Genomic DNA, 19,252 nt, shown 5'->3' with positions numbered 1-19,252 from the left:
AAAGCACATCTTCTGACCTTTAGGTATTTCAGGAAAGATTTGTTAATATTTGGTGTCTTTAAAGTTGTTAGAGATGCTGTTTTGTTGTGCACATGCTTGTGGAGGGACAGCAGGGAAGTCTGAGCAGTTTCTAGGGAAAAAAGTTTGGGACCCAGGGATTTAGTCATTTTTTGCCAGTTATGTAAATTTGTTTAGATCTGTATGAATCAGGTGATCTCTCCAAGAAGAAGGCTATAGTTATTCCCTTTTTGTATTTGAAGTGGCAAAAAAAACATCTGTTTGATAGACTAGTAGATCTTAGGTAACATGTTTTAACCATGTTCAGATATGAACTAGTGTGACTGATGGTCATGATTTAAATCCCTCTGTTTCACTGCATGTTAGGCTGACATCTATAGATGAACTGGACTGCAGTTTCAATGAGATCGAAGCTTTGCCCTCCTCCATCGGTCAGTGTGTCTGCATTCGCACCTTTGCTGCAGATCACAACTTCCTTACCCAGCTTCCCCCAGAGGTGAGCATGGACTTCAGTACAGAAATATTTGCCAGTCTGCTCGTCTACAGCAGCAAACGCTGCTGACTCAAGGCTCACGAGTCCTTGATTTGTTCCTCCTCACAGATGGGCAACTGGAAGAATGCAACTGTTCTGTTTCTACATTCCAACAAGCTGGAGTCTTTGCCTGAGGAGATGGGTGAGATGCAGAAGCTCAAAGTCATCAATCTAAGCAACAACAAGTGAGTCTAGTGTTGATTTATAACAAGTTTAAGGTTGAAGAACCCAAATTAATTATTTAATTATTAATTTACTAATTTATGTTTTTTTAAGATTCATATTTTTAATCAAACCAAACTAGATAACGGAAAATATTCCAATATTGTTTAGGATAATTTAAGACATTTTTACAGTTTTATAGAACAAGCAATCGATTTATCAAACAGCTAATCAGCAGATTAGATAAAAACCCAAGAAACAATCTATACTTTTAGCACTGATAACTTTAAAAGTGGCTTTTTCATCAATATTCTAAGAGCCTTGCAGTAGATACAAGACTCTAAATCAATGGGAGAAAAAGCACATGCAGAGTCTGAAATGTAGTGTGCTAATTACAGTCTCACAATGACTTGTTTTAAGAAGCTCAGGCCTGGATTTCCTGGTTACAGCCCCATCATTGTTTTATTGTAAAGATAAATGAAAATAGGTAAGAGACCAACTTAATAGTGGCCCATAATAGATTAGATATATCTCTCACTGTGCTTTTGAAAGCCTTTTTTGGAACAAGATTACCATCTGTCTTGTTTTTGTTGTTCTGCAGGTTAAAAAATCTTCCCTACAGTTTCACGCAACTGAACGAACTGACTGCAATGTGGCTGTCTGAAAACCAGGTAAGACCACAAACATCATGCGTAAATTATCTGGGGTGCACAGAAGGTTCGGCTTGGTTTAACGCTGTCAGATGGTCGCCGCATTAGCTGCAGGGTAGGTGACACAAAGTAGAAATTCAGTAGTAAATGAAGAAGCGAGGCCAAGCGGCTCACAGGAAAACACATTCAAAATGCAGTAAACCACTTCCAGGACATTTGATCTTAACATGCCAAATGTTAATGCAGGTCAGCTTTAGTGATACCTAAACCTAATCCTGTTTGTCTTTAAAGTGTGGATGGAGTCCAATGAATGTCAGAATATGATATCCTTATCTTAACTATTTAAGGAAAACGAAGTGGTGATCCCAACAGAAATCTTAAACTGGTATGTGTACATCTGATTAATGTGGATCCAGTTTCTGTGATAAAGCAGCAGCCCAGCTGGAGGAAAATCAGATCAAGGATAGCATGCAAGTTGAGGTGCTTTAAGTACATACTTTTCCCCTGTTTTTGCATAATAGTGTGACTTTTTGTGCCTTAAAACTACTTATATCAAGCCAGGCTGAAGAGTTCAGGAATGTACAAGTGTAGTAATATTGGAGAAGACTCTGTGGGACTATACAGCTTCAATGTCTGCTTTGCCCAACTTATAAATATTTCCAAATTACAGTCAGACTCTGACAAGGTTATAAAATCAATTATTCATGCGTTTTTCTCCTGGCTGGACTATTCCAAGGCTCTGTTAAACTGCCTTGACAAATTGTCCCTGGGAAGTTGCAGCTGCTTCTGAATGCTGCAGAAAAGCTGCTGTGCAGAATCAGCCATGACGCTCTCATCTCTGCTGTCCTTGCCTCAAGTCAGTGATTAAACTGAGAAGATTTTTTTTCTGTTCTTTACCAGGCTCCCCACAGTCATCCTCCTTTAATTCAGGAGCCTGTACAGAGAGGCAGGCCAAGAGGCATGTTGGCACATGAACACAGTTAGACAGACAGGTGCAACAGTGGTGACAGCCCCTACAGGACACTGGTGGTCCTGAGAGTAGCTTCAATGAGAAGCAGATGACAGGAAAGACATGCAGATGTCTAAAGAATTGTCCTAGAAATATAGATAAGGTGAAGAAACTGCTTAAAATGTAGCTGCAAGATGAAAAGAGAACGCTAAGCAGTTAAATCTGAAGATGGTAAAAAATGGCTGCAAACAGTGATGGAGAATTGCTTAATGCCAAGTCATGATTTATATGCTTGTAAGGCTGATGGTGAAACCCCCAATGGTCATCTGTGTGTGTGTCCTACCCACTGCACTGTACCGGAACCAGGAAACTAGTACTTATGAAATAAAGTTTTATGCTTATGTACTTCTCAATGGTTGTGTAAGGATATTTACCCATCATCAATAGAGAAGGACAGACAGATGCTGATAAGTTCATTTAGTCTTGATTTTGTTTCTTGATGTTTAATCAAAAACAACAAAAAGAAGAGTTTTTCTTGTAGTTTTTCCTGTCAATTTGCTGCATTTACATGGAGCACTTATGATCTGATCGAACAGAATCAGAATAAAAGTACATCATGTCAATACCTCAGCTTATCCAGTTCGCCTCGATCGGCACTCAATCCCACTTTCTGTTTCCACAGTCAAAGCCCCTGATCCCTCTCCAGAAAGAGGAGGACCGAGAGACGCACAAAACAGTGCTGACCAACTACATGTTCCCCCAGCAAACCAGAACCGAGGACTGTGAGTACTTTTTACGCTTCAGCTCGCTGACCATCAACACTATAAATGATTTGAGCAGGTTCTACCAACAACTTCTCTGCAGTAGGGACATGAAGGATACATTTATATGCCTTGTACAACTGATGAAACTTAAAATTTGCTTTAAATCTAAGTTTCAGGTGAAAGGTAAATAAATTCTGATGTTCCATTCTGAAGTACTGCCGTGACGATTTTTAAGTTTGTTATCACAGTCGTATAGGTGACCTACAAGGATCCCAAACTGCATATTTAATAAGACGCTGGTTACCTGAGGCTGCAAAGGAAACCCAAGCCACCGTCTTGTTGTAAAGCATCTGCCTGTTTGGTTTGGGTTTCCGTTACACCAGACGACTGGCACTGACCCTGATGCGGCTTAGCTTGGGCGTAATTAGGGGTTCAGGATCTACAAGCTTGACCCACTAAAATGGTCATGTGCTAACAGCTTGATTTGTAGGAGTATGTCTGTGGTTTGTTTTAACAACTTACCCATAAAAGTCTTGTTCTCCATTGTCTGTATGTGAACCATGTGTTTTATACCATTTCACTGGGAGGCGTTTTGGCGGGATTCCTGGGAAGATGGAATGAATCATGACCCAAACATAATTGTAATATTTTACAACTTGTTTTGATATGGTGTGTACATACAAGGTGACTCATATTATCCAGCATGCTTTCACACTCTCTGGCATGATGCATTAAGTTGAACTGGAGGATTATTCTCAGCTGAGAATCAAATTTATCTCTGATTATCTCGGTTGTAGTTGCTTTGTAAACATGAGTCACTGAAGTATTGCTAAGTCGAAGGTGAGGAGCTTTTTAACACAGGAAACCACACTGACGATTCTAAAACTGGAAAGACATCTTTCACATTTCTGTCTGCTCAAGAGTCAGATAACAGCCAGTGTGCACATTGTAAAACTATTGAGAATTTAAGACAAACCGGTTAGACAAACCAAGATAATTTAGCAGAATTTCATAAAAGCAGGGTCATCCCATCCACTTTGTTTTCCTCTTGGCTACATGTAAGAGTTGAATGTTATTGCTTTGTTTCTTAACAACAAACTTTTTATAACGGAGTCATAAACATGTCAGATCTTCACACTAACTGCAGTATAAAGCTGAAACACTGACCTCTTTAGTTTGTTTTAATGTTGTAATAAAGACATTTACTGCAAAGACATTTCCAAGTCATTTAAGGGTTTCATTTTTTTCAAGTGCAGTGCCTTCAGTTGCCCTCGTGCTGTCTGTGTGGCTCCATCTTGTGGTCGAAGTCGGGCATGCGTCAGCCAAACAGCAATGGTGACTGAAAAACCTTTTAAAGGACAAAAAACTGAAAAATAATCCACTTTTTGGTCTCTGTTTCATTTTAGATATTCCCAACTCTGATTCTGAAAGCTTCAACCCGGCGCTCTGGGAGGAGCAACGTAAGCAGCGGGCTCAGGTGGCCTTTGAGTGTGACGAGGACAAGGATGAGAGAGAAACACCCCTGAGGGTTAGTGGCACACATTCATTACTGTGTACATAACTGGGGAAAGGGGGATAACAACAATGGTGACGTGATTTTTACCACAACTGTAAGAGCATTGTTATTATTTTCATCAACAAAGCTTCTCTCTGCTGTACAAGGCACCCCCTCACATCACATTTCTCAGAATAAATATTACAAAAAGGTATCTGGTTTGAAAAATGACTGTAAGCACGAGTTTATTTCTGCTGCTGTTTGTTTTTATAAACATTTTCAGCATGTGTTTCAGCCTGGGTTGTTCCAAACAAACAGCATAATAATTCAAAGTTTATTTGTCATGTCCACAAAAGTTTCTTTGACGATCACGTACTCAGCTGTACAAACAAAAAACTATGAATAAACAAAGCTGAATTTCTAACTGAAAGGTAAGAAAAGGTTAAAATGGGAGGAGAGATGGAGATAAGATTAGGAAATGCTGTTTATTAATGTTAAAAGATTCTGAATATGCCACGTTGACATGAGGCAAGATACAGATCCCAACTACAAACACCGAAATATGAGCAGTTGCAGCATATTTTAAAAAAATATGCAGAAAGATGTAAAATGAGACGTGTGTGTGTGTTTCAACTGCAGGAACTCTCCTGGGGGAATAGGGACTTTTAGAGGGTTATTTCCCTGACCACATGCATTTTGACTGCATGGACCCATGGGTAAAATAAAAAGTACTTCAGAGATATTTCACCCTCCTCAATGCCATTTGCTGGGAGGTGGTACTTCAGAGAGTCCCTGGTATTTTCAGGGTGAAGCCAGTTCAGAATATTATAGACTGATCCAGCATTTTTATTTAATCTTGAAGTAATTCTAAGTTAGCACGCGTCTGTCAAACATCTGTAAGTGTTTTAGAGATGCTGCATTGTCTAAGAAGGCCAGAGAATGAATTATGCAAATCAACAGTTTATGATTGTGTCACTGCCGTTGAGCAGAAATAAAGCACATCTTTAAGAGAAAATACTATATCTAAAGTGTACTTCCTCCTCGTTACTGTGGCTTCCCTGTTCAGTGTGCAGCTCAGACTCACTCCTAACGCAGATGTCCTGCAGTGAGTCAGCAGACTACCTTACCAAGTCCTCTCTGTACTCTCGACCGCAGAGGAAACACAACCAACCAGTCTGAAGCATTTATTTGTTTAAAACAAGTCCCCAGGGCTAAAAGTAGAGACTGGTTTTGGTCAAAACCAGGCCAGTATAATTTAATTCAGGTTTATTTAGTGCTGAGCCAGTTCACAACAAAGTTATCTCAAGGCCCTTTACAGACTCCGTCTGATTTAACATTAGATCTATAAGCTTTAAATACAGGTTTAATTACAGCTATCTTAAAAGCCAGAGCTACATATCCTCTCTCTCTCTCTCTCTCTCTCTCTCTCTCTCTCTCTCTCTCTCTCTCTCTACAGACGTTTATAAATCTGCTGTAGATGAAAAATCATCGATATTATAAAGAATGTGGTGGAGTTTCTCCCCAACAGAATCCATTTTATTAGTGCAGAAACTCATGAAGTCATCACAGCTGAGTACTAAAGGAATACAACAGAGCTCAGACTCTTAAGTCAGTTACGTACTCCGCGAGAAGCGAGAACTTTTTTCTTGTTCTTGAGGCCACGAGAACAAAATGACGTCATTTTGTTCTTGTGAACTTGAATTGGGACATCTTGTGGCTTGTTCTCGGCACATCAGCCGAACAGAACTTTCCTCTCGTGTGGCTTCGAGAAGTATTGTGTGATTGGTCGGACATTTTAGATGGGCATAGTTAATGCGAAAATGAATGAAGCCGAAAGTTGTGCCTTCCGCTTTTCCTCTGTTGCGAGGATGAATGGATAGTTTTAATGAAAAGCTGATCGAGGTGGTGAGGAAGTACGTAAATGTATACAGCACGCAGGATTCAAAGGCACGGACACCGCCGCGTGCACAACCCCGCCTTACCACAGATGAAGTTTCTCGTTAAATACGACATAACCCGGTCAGCTGTTCTTTGCACATAAACACAGACACCTCTCCCCTTCCAGTTATCCCCATTGCAGACGAAGTTTCTCATAAGGTATGAAAAGACCAGACCGATATGAACCTTTTTCTTGTTCTTGCGGCCTCGAGAACAAGATCAAAGTTGCCGCTTTTCGTAGAGTATGCAACAAGCTTTAGTCAACATGGATACAGGGCTGAAAACTATCTCTGTGACTTGCTTTAAAAAAGTTATATTACATAATTTTATTCTTTTTTCTTTTTCATTAAGAGAAATTCTTGTAAATCAAATGAATGATTGATTTAAGACCAGATAACCTGCAGGTAGAAACGGTTCTTCAGCCTGCTCGTTGGACTGAATGCTGTCTGTTAACTGTGTATTCTGCTGGGATTTTGTGTGAGAAAGATGTCCTCTAAGCCTGCAATTTGTTACCAAAGACGAGGTCAGCTGCTCCAACTTTCTTGCCGATGTTGTAGATGCAGAATGGACAGTTAACACACCTGATAGTTATTCAGGACACTTCGGGGACTTTCTAAGCTTCCTCAGGAAGCAGAAGATTGACAGCAAATCCTAACAATTAAGAGGCTGGAACATTGTTTATTTACCACTCTAACGTTAGTCTGTGTGTATTTGTTCTTTTCTAGGAGGGAAACCTGAAGCGTTACCCTACACCATACCCAGACGAGCTAAAGAACATGGTAAAGACGGCCCAGTCGGTAGCTCACAGGCTGAAGGAGGATGAGTCAAGTGACGAGTCCAAACCAGTAGAGAGGAACCATGTTGGCTTGCAGAACGTGGGAGTTAAGGTCAGCCTCAGCTAAAGAAACATCTACATTTCAACAGCTGTCACCTACATTTGCGTGCATGTAAAAAAAAAAAATGTTTCATTTACAACTGTGAACGTGTTTTCATGCAGGTGATAGAAGCTCCCTGTCCCAATGGTGTAGCATCAGACGTTGAGCCCCTGTTATCTTCCGACACCCAGAATCCTCCTTTAACTGAATCACAGGAGACTTCTGAGTCTCTCAATTCCCTGAAGATTCCTCTAAAGTCTTCAGAGGGCTCTATGATGAACCATGAAGACACGCTAGAGGTTTGCCAGACATACAAAGTAACAAGTCCTTAATGCAATGACAAAACTATGAAGTTTGAATGAAAAGTAAAGCTTTTAGAAAAGCATTTCTTTGTCTTCAGGATTCTGAGGAGCTATCAGATGAAGAAGAGGAGATGAAAATTGCAGAGATGAGGCCGCCTCTGATTGAGATTTCCATCAACCAGCCTAAAGTAGTGACTTTAAGTAAGGATAAAAAAGGTAACCTCACATTTAAGTGATTGTAAACAGGATTTTAAGTGGAAATACAAACCGAAGCATCTTGATCAGTCATATTTCTGCTTGACAGATGATGGGAAAGATGCCGACTCTTTGCTGGATGATACAGTTGCCAACAGCAACCAGAACAACAGTAACTGCTCATCACCATCACGCATGTCTGACTCTGTGTCCCTGACCACAGACAGCAGTCAGGACAACTCTCTGTGCACGCCTGAGAGGGAGGCGAAGATGCCTTTCCTACCAAAAAGCCGGTTAGTATCATTCATTAACCTGTTAAAGTAGACTGGAAAGAGGGATGTTTATACAACAAATGCCAATAAATGTCCTTGTTTTAGGCAAGAAGATGAGAATATGAACCAGCCCAAAGACACAAACCCTCTCCTTCATAATGGAAATGGCTCTGAAACGTCTCTTCAGGCCCTTTTAAAATCTCAGCAGATGCCGCCAGAGTATGACCTGTCAATGGAAGCCAGACTGGCCTTCATTGAGAAGGGAATAAACAACGGCGTGGGAGATGCATACATCAAGTGGGACCAGATCAATATGAACATGACCAAGCTGCCAACTTACAACATGGTCCAGCCGGATGAAGCGGACAAAGCAAAGAACGGTTCAGTTGCTCAAGAGGATTTAAATACCCAGCAGGGTTTTGGCAATGACAATGTGGATCATTTGCAGAATGGAAATCAACAGGGAAGCGACTGCATCAATAGTCTGGGCAACAAAAGCCAAGCGATGAGAGTAGAGGCGTCTGGCGTGCATGTGGCCTCGACAGGCGTGACTGCCAGCAGTGACATGTCTTTGTCTCGCAGCACGGAGGAGCTGTCTCCAGAGAAAAGGTGCCATCCGCCACAGGTGATTAAATCTCAAAGCATTAGCAACATGGAAACAGGTGGCATGAAGCTATACGCCTTTGATGGGGATGACGAGTCATGTGACTCTGTAGCAATGACTAGAATGGCAGGAGCCGGCCCGGGGCCAGGTACTCAGAGCCAGAACATAGTCCGGAGCAAGTCTGCTGGTCAGTTACTCAATGACCAGACTCTCCTGGTCTACCCCGGCTTCTCTACATCTTCCTCAGACCTTCTGTCCTCCTCTAAGCCTCCTGCCAGCACCAGCAGATATCCAGTCTCCTCCAGCACGAGCATGGGAATTTCTTCCCCTCAGTATAATATCCAGTACACAAGCAGTGCCATGCCTAAAGAGGGGATGTGGGCCCAGAGGCCTTCAGAGCACCAAAGCTACCTCCCCCCTCCTCCACACTCACTAGCCAACACAAATTATTCAAACCGCAATCAGGCCCCTCCCTACCCTCTACAGCCCCAGCAGAGGGGGCTTCCCATTGCTTCCAAAGGAGACTGGGCCAAGTCTCATTCTACTGGTGGCCATTCTAGAAGCAGCACTCTGCAGAGGCAAAGCAGCACCTCCTCCACAGCTTCCATGGGCGAACCAAGGCGCGTGCAGGTGCACGATGGGGACTATATGACATACAGGGACATTCACACCCTTGCAAGAGGGCCACTGGCAATGAGCCAGGCCATGCAGAGGCCCCTGTCAGCACGCACTTACAGCATCGATGCGCCCGTAGCTTCCAGGCCTCTCTGCGCCAGGCCTCAGCCCCACGAGCTTCCAGAGAGGACCATGTCTGTGAGCGATTTCAACTACCAGCACAGCAGCCCAAGCAAGCGGCCCAACACCAGAGTGAAGTCTGAACACTCGTTACTGGAAGGACCAGCACAGCTGTCAGGAGGAGCGGGAGCAGGGAGGGTGCCGGCAGACTGGAGAGACCACGTGATGAGACACATTGAGGCCAAGAAAATGGAAAAGGTAATGAATGCACGTCCCAAAAACGTTTCAATGCCTTTGGTTGTTCAGGTTAAGTTTATTTTTTTAAACATAAAAAAATAAATAAGTGGGCAGAGGAGATTGCAATAAATAAAAGAGAAGTTTCACTCGTATCACCAAGAAAAGACAAGATAATTTGTTTAAATCCTTGTGCTTTTTAAGGCTTACCCCTTTTAACTATTTCTATGTTTGTATATTAAAAGTGTGTTGTTAAAAATTAATATTTAATGTATCGCACAAGAGTATGTCAAGATATTTATACCTGCAGTAACTTAATGGAACTTTTATGTTCCTCCAATAACAAAACAAAGGCAGGACAAATGGGAAACTACATCATGGTGCCACCCTGTATTTGTTTAATATATTATTTATTGTTTTATATAATTTCATTTCATTGCTCCAGTTGTTCCATAAAGTAACTCCCTGGATTGTAGGACTGTGAAGCTTTGTGTTTGTTTATACAGGGTTTTTTTTATTTGTTTGTTTGGGGTTTTTTTGTTTTTTTTTAACATGCATAATCCTCGTAAACCATATTTGGTTTCCCTCACCTGAAACAACCCCTGGATACTGTGGTACTTCTTGATGAATTGCAGTGTACATGAGTTGTGTTATTTCAAGGTCAACTAGATCTGTTATCTGTTTACATTTTAATGAAGAGTTGGTTGACTGTCTGAACTCACCATTACATACAGTTCTCACGGCTTTTCTGGTTATGAATCTGGATCTGTGTTTGTTTTACACATGTTCTCCCAAACCATAGGTTATGTGTGGGAGTATGAAGGAACAGTAGAAGTTGAGGAGGTTTTTGCCTCTGTGTAATACTGCAATGGATTAAGAAACTTTTAACTGGATAGACTTTATTGCCAGTTTAATTTGTCTGTTATTTCCCCAAGAAATTTTATTTCATTTACTCTATTTTAGTACTATTTCTCCTGAGTTTCTTTGTTAACGTTAGATTGATTATGGCCAATTATCTTTTTCCCTTTTCCATTAATTTTCATCAAACCATCTCCTCAACATTGTAAGTTTCCTTTCGACAGTATCCAAGAGTTACTGCAGGTTCTCCCAACAACAAAGTGAATTGGTGTCATCCACAAATAATATGGTTTTCAGACTCTTGTTTTTTTTTGTCAAGATTATTTATGTAAACAGTTAAAAGAAATGGCCCCACCCTTGACCCCTGGGGGACCCCACAGATGACATTTTGTATGAGCTGAATTGGAGCCTTGAACTCAATGCTACTGTTACTTGGAATAAGGATTTGTTTCTTTTGTTTCTCTTAATGCAAACAGATTTTTTTCATACATAGTTTTGAAAAAGAGACTTTTTTTTTAACATGGAGCCAAATTCAAATATCTAACGAAGCGCATCCCTGCAGAGGGGTTTTGTAAATCCTGTGCAAAGAAACCAAAAGCCTACAGGAGCTTACTAACCCATCTTTATGTAAAACACCTCTGATTCCCTGCATGTTTGTATAAGCTGCAAATGTTTTGTGTGTCTTTCATGTTTGTCACTCATTGGTGGATTGCATGGCCACCTCTGGCATGTCCGCTGCTACCGTTGGTTGCTCCATGTGGTCAGAACGCACTGTCTCGCTCGTATAATTCCAATAACTCTCCGCTGAGCTGGTCTCACTATGGAAGCTGTAGGGATATGCATGCCAGCCAAGGGTCCCTGGTGTTTAGTGGCAGGGACGGACATCCCTACGGAGCCATGAGCTTCTGTGTGAGTACTGTGAACTTGTAGTTGGCTTTTACAGCTTATACTAAGCCAGGACCTCCAGTCCCAGCTAGTTTCACATCCCCTTAGCAGATAAGGAAATGTCTGTTTCCTTCTTCCCTCTGTGTTGAAAAGTAATCAGTCCCACAGAAGCCTTTTTTCACTTGCCTTTTTCTAGAAAAATGAAAATATAGCATTTTTTTCCTGCTTAACCCTTAAAACTCCACTAGATCACCACTTGATAAGTAGTGTGTAACTTTGTGGAATTGTGATGGATAGCTGAGACGGAGACTATGGTAAAACCACAATGAGTGATACATGATAGCATGATTATGTATCATATTTTCATAATAAAATCACTATCACGATCACTATCACTACTATGTTGCTAAGAGATCTCTGTTTTGATCCGGAAATGATGATGAAGCCATTTCCTGTCAAAGTGGCTTCATCATAACTTCAGATAGCTTAAATTGACGATACTGTCCAATCAGGAGCAGCCAAAGATCAACAAGTGAAGGGAAAGTTCTACGTCTGTCTGAAAGGAAGAATAATTATCTACTATGGCTTGAATAAAGCTGAGGAGACGTTTTTGGTGCCACTGTGCATCAAAAGCATCTATTTTTGTAGTAGCATAATTAGCTGTAAATGGCAGAAAGTACCTGGATGGAAAATAGTAAATATGTGAAGTTTCTGTTGTGGTTCAATGCCAAAATATATATATTTTTTCTCCTGAAAGACAAGACTTGAAAGAATATGCAGATGAGAAAAGGCTTGGCCACTGTCAACCTGTGTTATTTCTGTAAACTACTGTTAGTAATAAATTCTGTTTTGTTCTTTTGGTTGAACTTTATGGTCCTATATCTATTCATACATAAATTATCCATCATTTTAGCCTCATAATCTGAGGCTGTCCTAAAAAAAATTCTGGATGTTGACTGTGCTTTAAAAGTTTGATCTTCTGCTTTATTTCAATATAAAACCAAAAGACAGGTGGACAGAAAATAGCAAAGAAATGTCTTGGAGTTTTAAGGGTTAATGTCAATAAAAAATGGATGGATTGTAGTTCATTAACACTAGAGCTGTTTAAAAAGGGCCTCATGTTAGTAGTAGTTGGTGACACATTTCCAGAAAATCAAGCTTTTTCTTGCTTTCTCTGTTAAAAAAAAAAACTTTTCTTCATCTGTTTGTTGGCTAGCAACCAGATGAGTAACATGAGATTAGATATTGAACAAATGGCCCTATTCAAACCTACCATGCTTCTGTCCATAACAGTCATCCCTCTTTTCCTCTCCTTTGTGTTGCTCTCAAATCCATCTTATTGTCCGAAACCAAAACCCCCTCCTCATTTACCTGCTCTTTAACTCCTTGTTTTGCTCATTTATCATGCTCACTCCAACTTTTGATCACTTCAGAGTCGCTTCATAACTGCTCACTTTGTGTGCGAGGGTGAATCTGTGTTGGTGAAAGGTAAGTGTGACTAAACGATGTAGAAGTGGGTATTAGGCTCTAGAAGGAGGCAGGAGATTGCCCTCTAATGTTGTCACTGTACTGTGTAACCTCTTCCCAGCTCAACATAAAAGATTCACTTCATTTCCACGTGAATTTCATGCTTTTTAGTGTGTGAATAGAAGCAAAGTAGTTCAGTTTTTCACCCTAACCAGACGTGTAAATCCTTTTTTCCCCTTTAAGAAATCAACATCTTGCTGCCTAAAGTCACTAAAAGAGATATGTGTTCATGTCAGCCTTTTCATGCTGTTTTTTGTTTTGTTTTTTTTTGTGAGTTTTATAAGTTTTAGGTAACATAATCTTCCCTTTTCCTTTCAGGATGATGTTTTTGTTCCCCAAGGGCCACAAAGTTACACCATGGACCCTCAAAGAAAAGTATGTAGAACATAAGCAGACTTACTGGCAGAAAACTATGTTTGGTTTTTAAGTTTTTGTAGTAACCAGGCGCTCTGTTTCTCATTGTGTTTGTTTCCTAGGTGCCTTTGATGAATGGTCAGATGGGCCCGCCTGTTCGGCCTCAGATGAGCCAGAGCTCCATGGCTCGCCACCCTTCCAGAGAGCAGCTCATCGACTACCTGATGCTCAAAGTCTCCCAGCAGCCTCCGCGTATCCCACACGACACGATGCAGCAAGAGGTGAAGGATGGTGTTTCCATGACGTAACCGTTACAGTGTTGATGCTTTCTGCAGCCTCGTATTTAACCAGCTGATCTGAAAGTAGCTTAATCTTCTATAAGTCTTAAAATAAACATGATTTTTTTTTAAAGTCTTTAAATCAGTGTTTGTGTTAAGAGAAATGATTTTTTTCTTCTCAGCTTCATTCAAACAAAAACATGATGGTAACGTAGAAAGTTTCATGTTTGGGGATTACATCACGAGAAGCTTTCTCACAGCATATTATACTATCATAGGGATTTATTTTTAAATGGTCAGTAAACGACAATTTACCAACTTTATCTGGGTAAAAATCTTTCCTTTATTCACAAGCTTTCCCATAGAAAAAGCACCTAATAGAGAGAGATGATTCAGCTGGGTCTGTGTGTTAAAGAGCTCTGATTGGTGGAACATACTTGCAGCGTATCTTAAAGCCGGTGTGCAGCTGCAAACGTGTTTATTTTGCTTCTATAAACTTCGTGTTTTGATTGTTTGAAAAATGAAGCTATGAGCAGTGGACGGATGACGAGGTCCGGGTGAGAAAGAAAAGGCGATAATCTAGCAGAGCTGGACGTAGGACACACACAGACACAAATTTAAGAAAAGTTAAAGAAACTGAAACAAGATTCTAAGAAGCTGACAGACCATAACAGCCAAAGTGGCTCCGACTTCCGTGCCAACAAGCGGTATCAGCCTCATTAGTATAAATTTTCCTGAATGTGTGATGGAAATGCAAACCACACAGATTACCAGGAATTCTTTTACCTTGGTAAATATATTCCAGGTAATAAAATAACATCCTGGGTCCAACTGGACTCAAAAGCATCTGACTATCACTTAATTATGACGTCCCATCTTGTTTGAATTCATGCTTGTGTTGTTCTTACTCTCAAATGTAAGTCGCTTTGGATAAAAGCGTCTGCTAAATGACTGTAGAATAGAACATCCTCTTCAGTTTCTTATTACCACCACGGTGGCAGTAATTCTGCAAACTGCCTGCTACTCGCTGTGTAAAAGACAAGAACCAGCACAGCCAGGCCACAGTGGGCAGAAGATCTCCGCGCTAGTAAAACACGAGATTTGATGCTACTGGTCAACAAATAGTGGAAAAATATAAAAACAACTACAACCATCTAAATGTTCTGTTCTAAATTCTCTCACTGATAAAGAAAGTAATGAAACTGATGAATAATTATAGTAAATGGTGTGTATTTATAAAGCGCTTTTACCCAAAGCACTTTACATCATACATCACATTCACCCATTCACACACACATTCACACACTGATGGCGGAAGCTGCCATGCAAGGCGCTCAACCACGACCCATCAGGAGCAATCTGGGGTTCGGTGTCTTGCTCAGGGACACCGTGACATGATCTCAACCGGCCGAGGATCGAACCAGCAACCCTCAGGCTACAAGACGACCGCTCTACCCACTGAGCCCATCCCAAAGCTCCTGTTTGCTCTTTGTGAGCAGGAGTTGTATATTTCTCCCCTGAAACGCAGACTGCTACTCAATAATGAGAGTAGTGGTTGTCAGGTCTAGAAACATATTCTTCAGTCTCCACAGCTGCCTCTCTCAGATAAGAGAGGAGAGGATGCAGCTGCAGCTTGAACCTGAAGCACATTAGAGAATAATCAGAATCATTTCATAACCATGCAAATGATTTATTCAGTGTTGAGGGGTAAAAGACATCTGCCTTTCTGTTTGCATTTAAATCCACCATAAACCTGTGGCCATGCATGTCCTCTCATTTAAGCTCAGTAGCATTTATATTTTTATAATAATGCTGTGATCACTTGTATTTGTAATGTAATTGTGTTATTATGTATTAGCACAGTCTGATCTGTAGTGTTTTTATTACTTCACCGTTCTTCAGTGTTTTAATATTCATCCTAACTCTTTTCTTTCTGCTAAAGAATCTCTTAATCCTCTTATTTGTTTTGCCTCCTAATAATATCTCCACTGTAGGAGATCTAAGAGATAAGATGCTTTGTAAATAATGTTTATCCTTATGAAGATTAGCTTCAGGAGAATTTTTTATTAAACAGAAACCACAGAATTTTCTTTCCCACCAGGAAAAGGGAAGTATTACTAGCACCGTCTCTGATATTTTTGTCACCCAAACAAAATCTCGAGTCGCTTTCTTTCACTTCTACTCCATCTACCTCATGAATTACTCGCTCCTCTAACTTCCTGCTGTAGATTGATATTAATGTTGGATAGTAATGAAACGGCGGCTAATGAAAGCGTGTGGGTGTGTTTCAGATCCGTGTGAAAGTGGAGAAGAATCCAGAGTTGGGTTTCAGTATTTCAGGAGGAGTAGGAGGACGGGGAAACCCCTTTCAACCTGACGACAATGTAAATTCACACCTTTTTTTTTCCCGTTATATTAATAAAACACACTTTGTGAATTCGAAGGATTTGCTGAACTTAATTTCTCCTATGTTGTTTAATTCCAGGGTATCTTTGTGACAAGGGTCCAGCCTGAAGGACCGGCATCCAAGATTCTTCAGCCTGGAGATAAAATTATCCAGGTATCCTGCCGTCAGAAATAAGTGTTTTGTGTATATAATATATTTTGTATATAAGAGATTAACTATTATTTTTGTTGCTTGTCTGCAGGCAAACGGATACAGCTTTGTGAATATTGATCACGGGAACGCAGTGTCCCTCCTAAAGACGTTTCCAACCACTGTGGATTTACTCATCATACGAGACGTTCAAGCATAGACTCCACTGATGTGACCTCCAGCAGAGTTGGGGTTTACCATGGGCACATGAAAGAAGAACCAAGAGATTCATGTTGACTGTCATATTTTTATACACAGACTGATCTGCTGACACCTGTTGGGACTATTTGTAGTAGAAAACTTCAGAGCCTCGATTTAACGGGGAAAACCACTGAATGTAGTGGATCTAAGCGAGACAGCAACAAAAACCTGAAAGTACGTGTCCCCTAAAGGCCAACACTGTGGTATACATATATATATATATATATATAAATATATATATATATTTTTATACAAAGAAGCTGAAGATATGACACGCTTTGATGCAAAACATGTGGTCTCTGTACAGATCATGTTTTTTTTTCTCTCTTTTTAACTCATCAACCACTGATCATTGGGTTTATTCCTGCAGATGGACTTGAAACTGACCACTGGGGGGGTGACCTCCCTTTTGTTTCTCTTCTGTCATCCAGTTTGCCTTTTTTATTTTTTGAACTTCTTTCATTTCACATGTGGAAACTGATCTCTCGCTTGCCAGCCGATCTTGCCCGGAGGACAGTGTTACGTGCTTTTCATGGGGAGACGAATGTAGATCAAGGAGGTGATGGTTTTTGTTTTGTTCTTCTTGCAAGATTGAAGAGTTGCAAGGAGGAAATGATCTTACCCTGCTTCCATAAACCTGTAAACAATCCTCCAGGGCACACAAACACACCACACACCAGCTCAATGTCATCATCTGGGGGTAAAAAAGGAAAACACTTCACAACTCAGATGTTGAAGAAATTCATGAGAATGTTTATGTAATAAGGCTGGAAAATGGAAAAGAAATTGAGGGAATAGGCGGGTCGAGGTGTGGTGTGTTTTAAACTTTGGGGAATGGTTGTTTGCTTTTTGGAAGAAATGTTTTAAAGGGGCTGCAGAGACGCAATAGCTCCCCTCAAACGTTTTCAGGCTTTGAGCTAAACTATCAAATAATTTCAAAATGATTGAAAGCAGGAAATATGTTGGTTATGCTAATTAACCAAAGCAAGCATGGGAGCAGAGGACAGAGGGTACAAGCAGGGACAATTTAAGAAAGATATTTGATTATTTTAGTGGTGAATCACCTTTCAGACTGCAGTCAGCGGGACAAGCTTTTCATTATCTAGCAGTTTAATTTTCCACATGGGAGAAGACCACAGGTTGCCTTTTGTGTCTTTTAGAATAATGATCTTGCTTATTACTCATCACTTCAGAGCTTTTTTTGATTTATTTTCCACTGTACAGAGAATATAGATGTGGGAGAGACAAACTGTCAAAGTGCCATAGACCTTGAACTGTTTGAACAGGGGAGGACGTTTGACCCCAGAACCCGAGCAATACTCACATATTCACAACCAGTTGGAGTACGTTTGCAGCATAACGGCTTGAAAGCAATATTTAAAGCCTTTATTTTCACTCACAGAACATCATTTTTAAACAAAACACAACCTTTTAGTAATCCCTGATGATTTTACATGGTTTTTATATTGTGAAATGAACATTTTTTTTAATTAAATGGCACAGGAATTATATATATATGGTAGTACGTAAAGGAAAAAAAAAAAACAACTCTGCATTGTGTAAAAGTTTTTGTCTCTGCCTGAGACATTTTACTGTCATGTAGAGTTCAGGATCAGTCGATGTTCATGTGTGAAATTATCAGCTTACACTGTGGGGAGAAAATTAATCCACTAAAGCTGCATTCTAACATTTATAAAATGCATGATCAGATTTTTCTTTACTCACCCTGTTAATATTCATGCAGAGGTACGGAGGTGATGAGTCGTGCGCCAAGTTGTGGCCTCGTTTGTACCGTATGAATGAAAGAACATTTTATCCTGCAGAGTTTAACTCCACTTGTCGACAGTAGATCGTGTCTTCTACTTTTCTGACTTATTTCCTGCTCGTTGCACTATCACACCAAAACGAAAACACTGTGGGGATGATTTAAATTTTAACTCCTTTAATTGATAAAACTTTTAACGTTTTTCAACTAAAAGATTTGTCCATTTTTATTTACAGGCAAATTAAAGTGCATTTCCTAAAACATTTTCACACAATATTGTATTTTAAACTGATGAAATCGTTATTTCTTTTTAAAATCTGTTGATTTGTCTTTACTTGTTAAGACTTTGGGGATGAATTTCTGGGGTTTTGGTCACTTTTCTATTCATAACAAAAACATGTCTGACATTCTTAGACAATCTAGGGAGATAATGTTTTAACTTTTCTTCATCCATGTTGGTTTGTTTCTTAAGCTCCCACTTTGTTTGTATTTATTTAGCAGACTTACGTGGATTTTAGGCCGTACTAATCAAATTGTAAATACTCTAAAAATATTTGAGAAAAGACTTAATTAAGGCATTAGTGACTTGCGATTGTAAAACCAGCAATAAATTGCAATGCAGAGGCACCTGTTTTAATGTATAGCTAGTATTTCTAAAGTTTCTTTGGAAAAAGTCACAGTGGGATCATGATTGATATGCATTTACCCAACATTCCAGATTTTGTATATAGTTACATGTTTCAAAAGTAACCTGTGGAAAATAAACTAATGCTGTTTAACAGTGATTTTCCTATTTTTTTATTCCATCATCTGGGTTCATCTTAAAGAAAAATGCCATTAATGGGATTAATTGCATTAATTGTTGCACTAAGTTGACAAAGTTTTTAATCTTGAGACAAAAGCAACTTATTTGAAATGCATTAAAATATCTGGAAACGATTACAAAGCTCAGCATTAACTTGTGTGCTGCTTTCTAACCTGTACCACGGATATTTTGAGCTATTGTGCATGTCGATTTCCCTTCTACAAAATTATCATAAGCCTTGTAGCTCATTTTTGGCAT

General features: G+C 40.0%; 1 protein-coding gene across 4 annotated transcripts in view; it reads left to right on the top strand.

Annotated features, from left to right (window-relative positions):
• erbin (erbb2 interacting protein) overlaps positions 1-18,974 on the top strand; it is a 55,043-nt gene extending 36,069 nt beyond the window's left edge. For 2 of the 4 annotated variants that reach the window (XM_041969833.1, XM_041969832.1), the window contains 16 exons: positions 385-514; positions 620-735; positions 1,314-1,383; positions 2,994-3,093; positions 4,482-4,603; positions 7,234-7,395; positions 7,506-7,682; positions 7,784-7,901; positions 7,990-8,173; positions 8,258-9,749; positions 11,349-11,492; positions 13,314-13,370; positions 13,472-13,630; positions 15,919-16,011; positions 16,113-16,187; positions 16,276-18,974. In XM_041969833.1, coding sequence (XP_041825767.1) covers positions 385-514; positions 620-735; positions 1,314-1,383; positions 2,994-3,093; positions 4,482-4,603; positions 7,234-7,395; positions 7,506-7,682; positions 7,784-7,901; positions 7,990-8,173; positions 8,258-9,749; positions 11,349-11,492; positions 13,314-13,370; positions 13,472-13,630; positions 15,919-16,011; positions 16,113-16,187; positions 16,276-16,383 — 3,307 coding nt within the window. In that variant the 3' untranslated portion in view covers positions 16,384-18,974. The remainder of the gene's footprint in view (positions 1-384; positions 515-619; positions 736-1,313; positions 1,384-2,993; positions 3,094-4,481; positions 4,604-7,233; positions 7,396-7,505; positions 7,683-7,783; positions 7,902-7,989; positions 8,174-8,257; positions 9,750-11,348; positions 11,493-13,313; positions 13,371-13,471; positions 13,631-15,918; positions 16,012-16,112; positions 16,188-16,275) is intronic. The other 2 variants (XM_041969834.1, XM_041969835.1) reach the window with 2 other exon arrangements.
• The last annotated feature ends 278 nt before the right edge of the window (positions 18,975-19,252 follow it).

The sequence above is a fragment of the Melanotaenia boesemani genome, chromosome 19 (genome assembly GCF_017639745.1).
Source record: "Melanotaenia boesemani isolate fMelBoe1 chromosome 19, fMelBoe1.pri, whole genome shotgun sequence".
In the NCBI taxonomy this organism is placed as follows: domain Eukaryota; kingdom Metazoa; phylum Chordata; class Actinopteri; order Atheriniformes; family Melanotaeniidae; genus Melanotaenia; species Melanotaenia boesemani.
Note: the sequence above shows the minus strand (reverse complement) of the source record. Positions and strands in the feature narration are given on the sequence as shown.